Source organism: Engystomops pustulosus, chromosome 2 (assembly GCF_040894005.1).
Source record: "Engystomops pustulosus chromosome 2, aEngPut4.maternal, whole genome shotgun sequence".
NCBI lineage: Eukaryota > Metazoa > Chordata > Amphibia > Anura > Leptodactylidae > Engystomops > Engystomops pustulosus.
Genome location: NC_092412.1, coordinates 107,023,191 through 107,035,046, shown reverse-complemented (window position 1 = coordinate 107,035,046; position 11,856 = coordinate 107,023,191). Strand labels below are relative to the sequence as shown.

The following is an 11,856-nucleotide window of genomic DNA, read 5'->3' as shown; positions in this document are numbered from 1 at the left end:
GCGAACCCTGTTACGGAAAACAGCACCAGAATGCCGCTACTTATTTATCATTGCATTAAAAAATTTTCACCATTTTCCAAAAAAATGTTACTAAAAAGTGATCAAAAGGTTGTATAGGCTTCAAAATGGTAGCAAGTGAAACGTTAGCTCACCCCGCAAAGAATGGCACCTTAGGCAGCTCAGTACAGTAAGTATGTAAAAGTTAAAATCATCAGAATAAAACCCATCTGGCAAATTGAAAGGGCTCCGAGTGCCACAACTTGCCCCCATGCCATTGTTTTGCCACAGGATAATGGAAAAACAAAAACATTTTAAAAAAAAAAGAAAACTTTTTTTTTTTTGTGGTATCCCTGTGATCGTACCAACTAAAAGAATAAAGAAGGGTCATGTGGTGCTCAAAGTGCGTAAAAGCAAAACCCGCAGAAAAAAAATGGCTTAAATGAGGGGGGGGGCGGTTGTGTCATATCATCGCATTTGGATTTTTTTCCGTTTCGCAGTACATGGCGTGGAATATTAAATGTCGCTAATAGGAAGTACAATTTGTTATGCCCTCATACAGCTCCGTATAGAGGAAAATCAAAAAATGTATGACTTTTGGAAGGATGGGAGCAAAAATATAAAAACAAAAATAAAAAGGAGTTTAAGTGCACCTATCACTACCCCTATTGAAATCGCAGGGTGTCACAGAGGCCCTCATGCACATTTCACAACTTTCCACAATTCCATACCCCTCATCTCCCAGGGCAGTGACAATAAATTAGAGTAGATGACGAGCCTGACCTATGGCAGTGAGAAGGCTGAGCTCCTCCGCCCCGGTGTATTCAGTGTATAAGCAGCTGTTGCCAGAAACAAACATGGCCGAACGCTAATCGGAAGTGACGCAGCGCACTGGTGCCGGGCAGTGACGTACGCTCTGGAGAGCACGCTGCTGGTGGACGGGTGACAGGCAGTGAGCGGAGCCATGGCAGTGTATCATGACGAGGTGGAAATCGAGGACTTTGAGTACGATGAGGACACGGAGACCTATTTTTACCCTTGTCCGTGCGGAGATAGATTCGCCATTACCAAGGTACAGTGCTGTGTCTGAGGTCAGCTGAGGAGTCATATGACGTAACTTATAATGTACTGCAGGAAAGTGATGACGTCATTTGTATGGTGAGGTCACATGTAGTCAGGGTCACTTCTTTGTGGTCAGAGGTTGTTGTGAACTACCGTATTTCTTATCGTTTTAACCTTTTAATTACCATACAGGATGCAGTTTACTAAAACGCTGAGATTTATTGAGATTAATCTGGGGAGCCCCCAATATAACAGGTCAGGTCAGTTGTGGGGAATCTATCCTACGCTGGCGCTTGTGTGGCGGCTGATGATTGAAAAATTTAAATTTACTTTTAACCCCTTAAAACCTTTCCTCTGCGTTAGTGGCCTTTTTCCAGTTTATTTCATCAATGCGTTCTTTTACAGCTCTATGAGGTCTTGCTTTTTTTCGGGGACAAAATGTAATATTTACTGGGACAGTGAGCGAGGCGCTCAGCAATTTCTGTCTAACTTGTGTTTGTTGGGAAATCCCCTTTAAAGGACATTTACACCAGATTGAAGGATTATAAACCAAGCACACTTACATGCTGGTCTGTGTCCCCTCTGACAGGATCTGATCTTCTTTTAGCTTCTTATGCCCTGGCTTTTAAAATTATGCAAATCAACCTGATGGGCTCCAGGCTGCATTGACATCTATGGAGCCTGGAGTCTGTCAGGTTAATTTGCATAATAGTTAAAACCTTTTTTTCTTAAAAACAAGGTCCTAAGAAGTTAAAAGAAGAAAATCCTTCCAGAGAGGGCAAACACCAGTATGTAAGAGTACTTGGTTTACAATCTTTCATCCTGGTGGTAGATTTCCTTTAAGTTTGTCTGTCTCTTTTTTTTTTTTTTTTTTTTTTTTTTTTTTTTTTTTTTTTTTTGATTAACCCTTTCCTGACCTGTAACGTAATATCACGTCACGGCCTCTCCATAGCTGGTAAGTCTGCTGCATATTGCAGCAAAGACTTGCAGGTAACACCCGCAAATGGGTCTTCGGCGTCTCTCCCCGTGACGTCATCGGGGAGCGGTAATTTCACCCATTCATTACTATGTGCTAATTGTGCTATGTGCTAACAGTAAATCCCCATATACTGCCATACATGATAGGATCAAGCAGGCAACCTAGGGTTAAAGTACCCTAGGGAGTCTAAAAAATAGTAAAAGTTTAAAAAAAAGTTAAAAAAAAAATTATAAACACCCCCCCCCCCCCTAAAAAATTCAAATCACCCGCCTTTCCCTAGAACTGATATAAATATAAACAGTAAAAATCACAAACACAGTAGGTAGCGCCACATCTGAAAATACATGATCTATCAAATTATAATAACGTTTTTCGCTGTTTTTAACCCTGTAATGGAAAATAGCCCCCAAAGGCGAAAGTGGCACTTTTTTCAGTTTGAAAAAATAAAAAAAATAAAGTGATCAAAAGGTCATACAGTCCTGAAAATGATAGCATTGAAAACTTCATCAAAAGTCGCAAAAAAAGATACCACCCACAGCTATATAAAACCTATACAAATTTGGTATCCGCATGATTGCAGCGACCCAAAGAATACCCAAAGTAGACATGTCATTTGTGGCGCACAGTGAAAGCTGTAAATTCCAACCCCACAAGAAAACGCAGTAAATAGGTTTTTTTTTTTTCACCAATTTCACTGCATTTGGATTTTTTTTTTCCAGCATCCCAGTACACGCCATGGAATATTAAATACCATCACTATGAAGTGCAATTTGTTATGCAGAGAACAAGCCGTTACAGAGCTTTTTACATGCAAAAAAAAAGTAATAGATTTTTCATTTGTGGGGAGTGAAAAAACAAAAAAGAGCGAGGTCCTTAAGGGGTTAATACAATTTCTTGTGTGATGAGTGAATAAAAAAGTCAGTTAGGGTGTTGGTTTTTGCTATAAGGGATAATTACTATTACAGTTTTGTTGGGTTGGTACAGGTGTGGCACAACAAAATGTGGGCGTTTACTGCTGCCTTGCGACACCATCAGCATCCAGTGATTGCAGCCACAGGGTGCTGATGGGTGGCTAAGGGAGCTCACTCTATGGGGTTAAACCCCTGGGATTTGAGCTTTTTCGATTCAAGGTGACAACACAGCCCAGCCGCTGCGGCAGGACGTCAGTTCCGGCAATCTTTTTGCGATACTTCATCAAATGAAGTACTTTTAACAACCACTATTAAAAGCTGATGCGAATGTCATTAAGGGGTTAAAAGGTCACTCACAACTGGCAATCATCAATATCACAACCTTTCAGAATCTAGGGTGCGGCGTGCTGAGTAGTAGAGTTTCTGTGTTGCGTTTGTTACTTTAGATCCTTTCATCCATGAAACCTGTGTTTTAGGTTTACTTTAAAAAAAAAAAAAAAAATTGGGGAGCAAGGGGGGTAGAATATATTCATATACACTGCACATGGGGGCCTCTCAGTATTTCTTGCACGGAGTACGAGCGCTGGAAAGCAATCTTCAAGTCAGACCCGGTGGAGATTCCAGGTATAGACTCCAGAGGAGGCTATAGAAAATAGACCCGGGGAGAGGGATGGAAGGTTGTCTTTTTACATGCCTTGGTGCCAAAAAACTGAGGGTCAAACATGGTACATGTTCCTCAGTGTGACATTGGCCTCATTTACTAAGAATGTGGAAAACCACTAAAAGTGCTCTGCCTGTGAATATTGCTCGGTGCGCCAGACTCATTAAGAATCATGAATCTGTCGCTTCCCTGCGCTGGCCCGACAGAGTTCACCAACTTTTTTTGTGGTGCTCCTTTAACATAGGCCTGGCGACATACTTTGCATGTTAAATCCGGCGCACGGTCCGACTGCACACCAGAATGCCCCCTTATCTATGTTGCATGGTGGCTAGTGCAGCTGCGCCACAAAATGGTCTTGCGTGACACAATAGCGGCGCAGACACTTCTTAAATACCTGTGCAAGCCGTTTACACCTAAAAGAACGTGCAAAGTTCTGAGTAAACTCGCCCCACTAAATTGCTATTCACCCCCAATATCCGCGACCATCCACATAGTGACTTCTGACAACGCTCTTTGCCCTTTGTGATAGTCCTGGTACTGTTCAGACTGCTTGTATATCATGAAAAACTGAATGGAATTTCTCCATGCTATGTTAATGACCTCTTTGATTATATTGTTTTTTAGGAAGACCTGGAAAACGGAGAAGAAGTTGCTACTTGTCCGAGCTGCTCGTTAATCGTGAGGGTTATCTATGACAAGGTGAGCACCGGGCACATTATCACCACATTGTAATAATGGGGCTCAGAAGGGAGACTGTTGTAAAAGTGCATGGTGATAGAAAGAAATATTTTGTAAAACAACTTGTCTTGACAAGAAGCCATCTTTTTTACTGAAAATTGTAGGATAATCTGTTTTTTGAATGTAATGCTATCATCTATTACAGGATGAATTTATGAAAGGAGAGGTTGTCCCTGAACCTACATCCAGCACAAAGGAGCTCTTGAAGTCCTGACCTCCCGCATCAAATCAGAAACCAAGTCATTCCCGCCTAAGTGACACCATAAGCTGCTGGACGTCAGAAGAGGGATTTTTATTTAAAAACATATTTTTTGTTTTAAAGGCTTTTACGTTAATGGTTGCATTTCCCAATGGGAATTTCCCAGCATCTTGTAATGCTCTGATGCCTGAACATGGTATAAGGCTGGTTATGACTTAGAGGACTGCTACACTATAAGAGGACGGTATCTGAGGCTTCCTATGCTTGGTTAGGGTTTACATTTATATACTGCGTTACAAACCTGCTGATATAGACAGGTTATATTTTATATTTATTTTAATAAAAATATATTTTTAAGGAAATGGAGTGCCTGAATTTTTTTGTTCATCACAAAGCACAAATACTAGATTTTTAGACTTTGAGAAAATTAGGAAAAAATATCTCAAGTACCCTTATATCCAGAAACTTGCTTTGAGGACAGTGGAGGCTTGTTTGGAGTGCCCACGTGTTGCTGGCTCGTTTGTCCAAAAATAGTCCAAGTAAGAAAGAGTATACGTGGCACATCCCATAAAACTTTATTCTTCTTACATCAAAAGGTGCAGAAAAGGTAGGTAATCCACCTACGCGTTTCAGCTTGCTCTCAAGCCTTAGTCATGGTGTGCATAAAAACAACAATAGTATGCAGTTAAATACCTACATGCCCCTGATTACCGTATTTTCCGGGCCATTAGGCGCACCGGAATATAAGGCGCAACAGTCCGATGCGCCTTATATATGTAATAATTCGATATATAAGGCGCAGGGTCGGGGGCGTGGCGGAGGTCCGGGGGCGGAGCGGAGACCCGAAGAGACGCGGAACGCTGGGAAGGTGAGGGGGAGGTGGAGAATGGAATACTTACATAGGTCCCCGCTACCGGAGACAGCAGATCTCCAGCGGGAACTGCAGACCACGCGGCAGAAGTTGTTCGTGCCGCGTGGTCTGCAGTTCCCGCTGGAGATCTGCTGTCTCCGGTAGCGGGGACCTATGTAAGTAGGGTCCGCTGCCCTCATATAGGGCGCACCGGACTATAAGGCGCACTTTGGATTTCCAAGGAAATCCAAGGCTTTTAAGTGCGCCTTATAGTCCGGAAAATACGGTAATTAACTGTCATATCGGGTTTAAAGAAACCGGTCCTGAATAAATTTTTAAAGTTTTATGGGATGTGCCACGTATACTCTTACTAGATTTTTACATTTTGCTGCTGACAAATTTGTAGAATTCAAAATATTCAGTCCACGGGGTTCTGTACAAGATATTGTTTTTAAGTTGAATTTGTATGTAAGTTGGAACTGTTATAGTTAGTAATTGTAACTTTGGTAAAAAAAAAAAAAACCTCAGTGACAATTGGATTTTGCGCCGTCATGGGAACAAGGATTGTCAAAGCTTCATTACAGACGCCTTATAGTTGATAATTGCAGCCTGGAAGTTCAGGAAATAATCCAGAAAACTTCTCTAGAGGTCACAGTTGGCAGAGGGGTCCGTCTGTAACTGAGGGTTGGATGTCGGGGACCGCCTATACATACATGGATGTTGGATTTAAAATGATCTTTACTTTTAACTGGAAGTGATACATGTTTTTTGTTTTTTGTTTTTTTTTGTTTGTTTTTCCCCTCCCCCATTCCCTAAGATGTGGTATGTGGCATGCTTTGACTTCTTTTTTTTATTACACCTTATTGGCTGCTTTTTGTGTTTTCTCATCTGGGAAGCTGCTTTCCCTTGATATGGATGATGTGTCCATGTAACAAGGGTTTTAGTACCAAAGTATTTTGGTTAGTGCTGGAGTACAGTTATTTTCACATCAGAATTTCATCCCTGCATATCATCTTTGCGTTAAAAAATACAATCAATAAATATTGTCCCTGCACAATATCTTGTTCTGACCGTGGTGCATGTCTTAGGAGGAAGCATCAGTATCTTTTACTTTTTGGGGTAGCTTTTGTTACTATCTTTGTTTAGCACTTTACATAGTCCATTGTGTGTCTTATATTTAGCTGTTTAACTTTAATATTTGTTCATAATGTATGATTTATGCTGGTAAATTACTGTATCAGCTAAAAAGGTTAGAGAGGTTATCAATCAGTAATACTTTGGTAAATTAATACATTTTATATATTATTTGCAGTTAGACGTTGCTAGATCTTCTCTTCTGTATACAAAGAACATGGTGTGCTGTACATGAAGTACAGTATGTTATGGAATTGCCAGCATACCGTCATCGTATATATAAACATGTGGCCACCAAGGAGAGGAATTTATTATACACAGGGAGTTGTAGCGATACCTTGTGTATTGGCAGTATCTACTATACACTCTGCTCTGTTCTTGCTGAATTTATATTCTGTTTCAAATACATTATAATAAAATTCTTTGCTTTTGCTGCTTTCTGTTTTAGAATGATTGGAATGAAGATCTAAAGCTTGTAGAAGGCTAATTGAACACTAGGTGGCAGTAAAGGGATATTTCTGCAATTCCCTTCTTCGTTTTAAACTTTATAAAGGAGATTTATCAATTTTATTAGTGTTTTAAAATTTTGGATAGTGTGGTTGCAAAAATTCTTTATTGATGCAGCCAGTTGGCCCTTAAGCTTCCGCTCCATATTTTTCAAATCTCTCCTCTGTCACTTTGTCTGAAAAACTTACCCAACTGGCCTGGGCAGGCTCCCAATGGTGACCTGAACTCTGCCGGGTTCCCGCCACCCCTCCCCGATGCACACTGACCTCTTGAGTGAACCAAGCTCCTTGCCCTCCTGGGCTTGTTGGCCTTAATGGCTTGCACGCTGGGGATCCTGTGAGCCACCTGCTGTTTTCCGAGGCCCCACCTGTATTTGGCTCGTCTGCTTGGGGATCGGAGGCCCAAGAAGTCTGGACGCTGTGGGCCTGCCTCCCTGTGGTGGCTTGTAGGCCCGCAGTGGTCTCTGGTGCTATGCGCAGGCGTGACGACCTGGGAGCCTGTTTCTGGTGGTCCTTTGCCTGGATGGGCCTGCACAACCTGGTTCTGTCCTCCCTTTTTCCAGGGTGTGCGGCCAGTGGCCATCTTGGATTCCGGCTGACGAGCGACACACGTAGGGATCACCAGCAAGAGCTGCTGGGCCGCAGTTATGGGGAAGTACCCGTTCTTCACCCACGAAGGCCGAGGGGGCATCATGGATGTCGGCCACTACTACGTGGGCAGCGGTAGGAGCGAGCGGCCTGGCGCCCTGGCCATGGTAGGAAGGTCTTACAGGTTGTTGCCCCCCCCCAAATGATTTAGTTGTTATGTCTCCAAATGGGGCCTTCATGGGGGACGCTAGGAGAAAAGTTGAATTATTCTCACAGTTAATTCCTTTTCCATTAGTCCACCATGACGGCCCATGTATATTCCCACCCTATGTTGTTTGATTTTGTACCGATATTCAAATTCATGTATTATTACCTGTATGTGAACTTAACATACAATACATGGGTTGTAGCCACTGCCAGGTGTTGTTATTGGAAGCCACTGGTATGTGGGTGCAGGAGGGGGGGCATTTAATCTCTCCGCTTCCTGTCCCTGCAGGGTCAAGGGTCATCCTCCGAGAGGGGCCGTCATGGGGGACTAATGGAAAAGGAATTAACTGTGAGAATAATTCAACTTATGCCAGTTCATTGGGATGGGGCGCTCATTTTTTTCTCCTTTTTATAGGGTCTTTAGGATCCAGTTATGACAAAACTGTCCTCAAGAGAACTGTCAGCAGTGTTGGAATTTACAATGGATCGCTCCTCAGTTGGGGGCAAACATGGTCAAATTCTAACAGACAGCGCTACAATCGTTGCCTACCTGAATTTGCAAGGAGGTAGTATGAGTCCCAAATTATACAAGGTTTCCCAGTTAATTTTTCTGTGTGCAGAACTAAATGTACTTTCAATTTCAGCTATTCACCTGAAGGGATCCCTGAATATAGGCAAATGGAGACTCTCTCCTCAGATCTTCTTTATACAACCAAGCAGTTCCCTCCAGAAAATTTGTCAGACAAATACCTCAGTGTCAGTGTTTATCATAGCGGCCTTCTGGACCAGAAGATCTTGGTTTCCTCTTCTACACAGCATGTCAAAAGGAGAATGCTTGAATCTCCTGGAATTCCAGGATCTTTTTGTATCACAGGGGTCGATTCTTCACCCTTCTCTTCTGCAGCTTCAGTTGACGGTTTGGAGATTGAGAGTAAATTATTCAAGGGACCATCGGATCCTGTAATTTCTACCTATATTTGTCAAGCAGGAAGAAGGTAACCTCAAAATATGTACCAGGGTTTGGAAGGCTTTTATTGATGTTCTTGAGTGAGAGAAACTGTTTGTCAATTGATCTCAATATCTCCATTATCCAGGATTTGCTTCAGAAGGGTATGGGTAAATGGTTGAAGAATGCAAGTAGCTGCACTTAGTGCCTTTTTGGATACAAGACTTTCAGAGAATTCTTATATTAAAGGGGTATTCCCATCTCGGCATTTACATTTAATTTAATTAATTTGCCACATGTAAACATTTCTTCAATTGGGTGTTATTAAAAAAATGTTCCTGTGTGAAGATAATTTCTCATAAATGTAGTCATGTTGTACCTTGGAAACGAGATGGCTTCCTCGGATACGACCACCTCACATTTTGGCAGCAGTGGCCAGACTTGTGCTATAGAGCCCTGCCTGACCACCTGGATTCAGCGTTCATTACCACAGGACGGCTGTGAGACATGCAGTAACTCCCAGACATTTCATATACGAACACCTTTTGTTTCTTTATGCAATCCCTCCAGCAGAGGTGGCCATATCCGAGGAAGCTATCTCGTTTCTAAGGGACCATATTATTACATTTATAGGAAATTATCTTCACATGCCTAAATTTTTTTTATTAACATCTAATTGAAGAAATGTTCATATATGACAGATTAATGAAACTGAATGTTCATGCCCAGACGAAAATACCCCTTTAAATGTTTCTTGAAAGCCTCCAACAGACTAAGACCATTTGTGCACTCTAAAATTCCTCCTTAACTTTGGTGTTACTAGCTTTTTCCAAGCCTCAGTTCGAGCCTATTAAAGATACTTCTGTTCATAATGACCACAGCCAGTAGATTAAGATACAAGTATTCTCTTGCTGACCTCCATATTTGGAAATTAAAGAGGACTTATTATCTTTAAATATGCATCCTTGTTTTTTCCCTAAAGTTGCCTCAAAGTTTTACAGAGAACAATCTGTGACTCTTCCTTCCTTCTGTGACCCAACCGTCAAATTCGAAGGAAGAAGAATTCCACTGTCTCGATGTTAGGAGATGTCTCATCAGATATCTTCAGAATACTGAAGAATTTAGGAACTCGGATCATCTATGTATAGTTCCCAGACAAAACAGTGGCAGCTCTGCAGGAAAGGAATCTATTGCAAGGTAGATTAGATTGATCGAAACATGTCATCTTTCTCATCTGGATCCACCAAGTCAAATAAAATCTCACTCTGCCTCATTGGTTGCTTCAATTGAGCAGATTTGCAGGGCAGCTCCGTGGAAGATATCTTCCACTTTTTTCAGACATTACAAGCTGGATGTAGGTGAAAACTTTGATCTCTCTTTTGGAAGAAATGTATTGTCTTCTGCTGTGCCACCCTATAATTTTTACTACCCTGTTATTCCTCCTGTCAGTGCCACTGTGGAGGTGAAGGGAAAAGATGAAAATTACTCTTACAGGTAATTGGATTTTCCTTAACCTCACCAATGGTACAGGATTTTCACACTTCCTGCTTATTTCTTTCTCAAAGTGGATCCAGGCACTCAAGTGTCAAGTTAGTTTTTTTTTACTACGGCAGTATACAAACAAAATGTGAAGTTTTGGCATCAAACATAAGCCTTTATCAATGTCTAACAAAAAGTGATCAAAAGTGAGGTTTGTATAATGCAAATGTACAAAATACATTAACTATGTACAAAATGCGTACAAATTCTGATACGATAACAACATTTCATTTTAGAAAGTAGTACCATGCTGACATATTTATTTATTAGGGTAAATGTCGTTTATGTCTGAAAGTACTGTCTTCTAACCATAACACCAATATATAAATATCATCACATATCACATAAAAGCTTGGGATCAAATACTGGAATCACTGCTCCAGGAAGAAGCTGGACCGGTGCACTCTATATTACATTACACAATCTCTGCACTGTTGTAAAGGAATATCACATTCTAAATATAAATAAGACATTGTAAAGTTGAAAGATAACCTACTAAGTCTTGATAATAATGCCCCCCAGCCTTTCCCAGTCTTGATAATAATGACCCTACTCTACCCCAGTCTTAATAATAATTCCCCCACCCTGCCCCAGTCTTGATAATAATGCCCTCTGCCTGCCCCAGTCATAGAATTAATGCTCCCAGCCTACCCCAGTCATAAAATGAATACCACCCCTCTGCCCCAGTCTTGAATAATAATGTGCCCAGCCTACCCCAGTCATAAAATTAATGCCCCCAGTCCTTATAATAAAAAAATAAACAAAACACTCACCTCTCCTTCCTCTGAGCAGGTTTCTTCCTGCCCTCCATCTTAAACAGCTTAATAGATCAGTGGAGGCTGCATTGTGAAACAGAGAGCTGACAGCTCACTGTACCCAGGGGTGAACCTAGCCTTTCTGCTGCCTGAGGCGAGCTATAAAAAGACGCCCCCCCCCCCATATATGTAATATATCAAGGAGTTTCAAGACCAGACACAATCACATTGGTTTAATTTGAAAATAAAGCAATGCAAAATACATAAGAGCATCCCTCCATGTACTATATAATAAACAAAGCAAGCTACCACAAAGAACAAAATACATACAACAATCCGCCATATAATATAAACTCAATCCATCATGCCACCATATATTATAAAATACATCCGGCGCTCCCCATGTAATATATAATAGGTCCAGTGTGCCGCCATATACCATATAATACATACAGCCTGACGCTATATGCCATATATCATATAATACATACAGCGTGCCGCCATATACCATATAATACATACAGCGTGCCGCCATATACCATATAATACATACAGCGTGCCGCCATATACCATATAATACATACAGCGTGCCGCCATATACCATATAATACATACAGTGTGCCGCCATATACCATATATTACATACAGTGTGCCGCCATATACCATATATTACATACAGCGTGCCGCCAAATACCATATAATACATACAGCGTGCCGCCATATACCATATAATACATACAGCCTGACGCTATATGCCATATATCATATAATACATACAGCGTGC

General features: G+C 41.3%; 1 protein-coding gene across 1 annotated transcript; it reads left to right on the top strand.

Moving 5' to 3' along the window:
• Positions 1-762: 762 nt before the first annotated feature.
• Positions 763-4,909, top strand: DPH3 (diphthamide biosynthesis 3). The gene is made up of 3 exons (XM_072135897.1): positions 763-1,069; positions 4,235-4,309; positions 4,494-4,909. The coding sequence occupies exons 1-3, from the start codon at positions 962-964 to the stop codon at positions 4,560-4,562; spliced, it is 252 nt and encodes an 83-aa protein (XP_071991998.1). The 5' UTR covers positions 763-961; the 3' UTR covers positions 4,563-4,909.
• The last annotated feature ends 6,947 nt before the right edge of the window (positions 4,910-11,856 follow it).

Bases quoted from the DNA above. Each gene is read 5' to 3' on its own strand.
- DPH3 (XM_072135897.1), top strand. From the start codon at position 962: ATGGCAGTGTATCATGACGAGGTGGAAATCGAGGACTTTGAGTACGAT. The intron at 1,070-4,234 runs GTACAGTGCTGT...ATTGTTTTTTAG, and splicing joins ATAGATTCGCCATTACCAAG to GAAGACCTGGAAAACGGAGA. The intron at 4,310-4,493 runs GTGAGCACCGGG...CATCTATTACAG, and splicing joins TGAGGGTTATCTATGACAAG to GATGAATTTATGAAAGGAGA.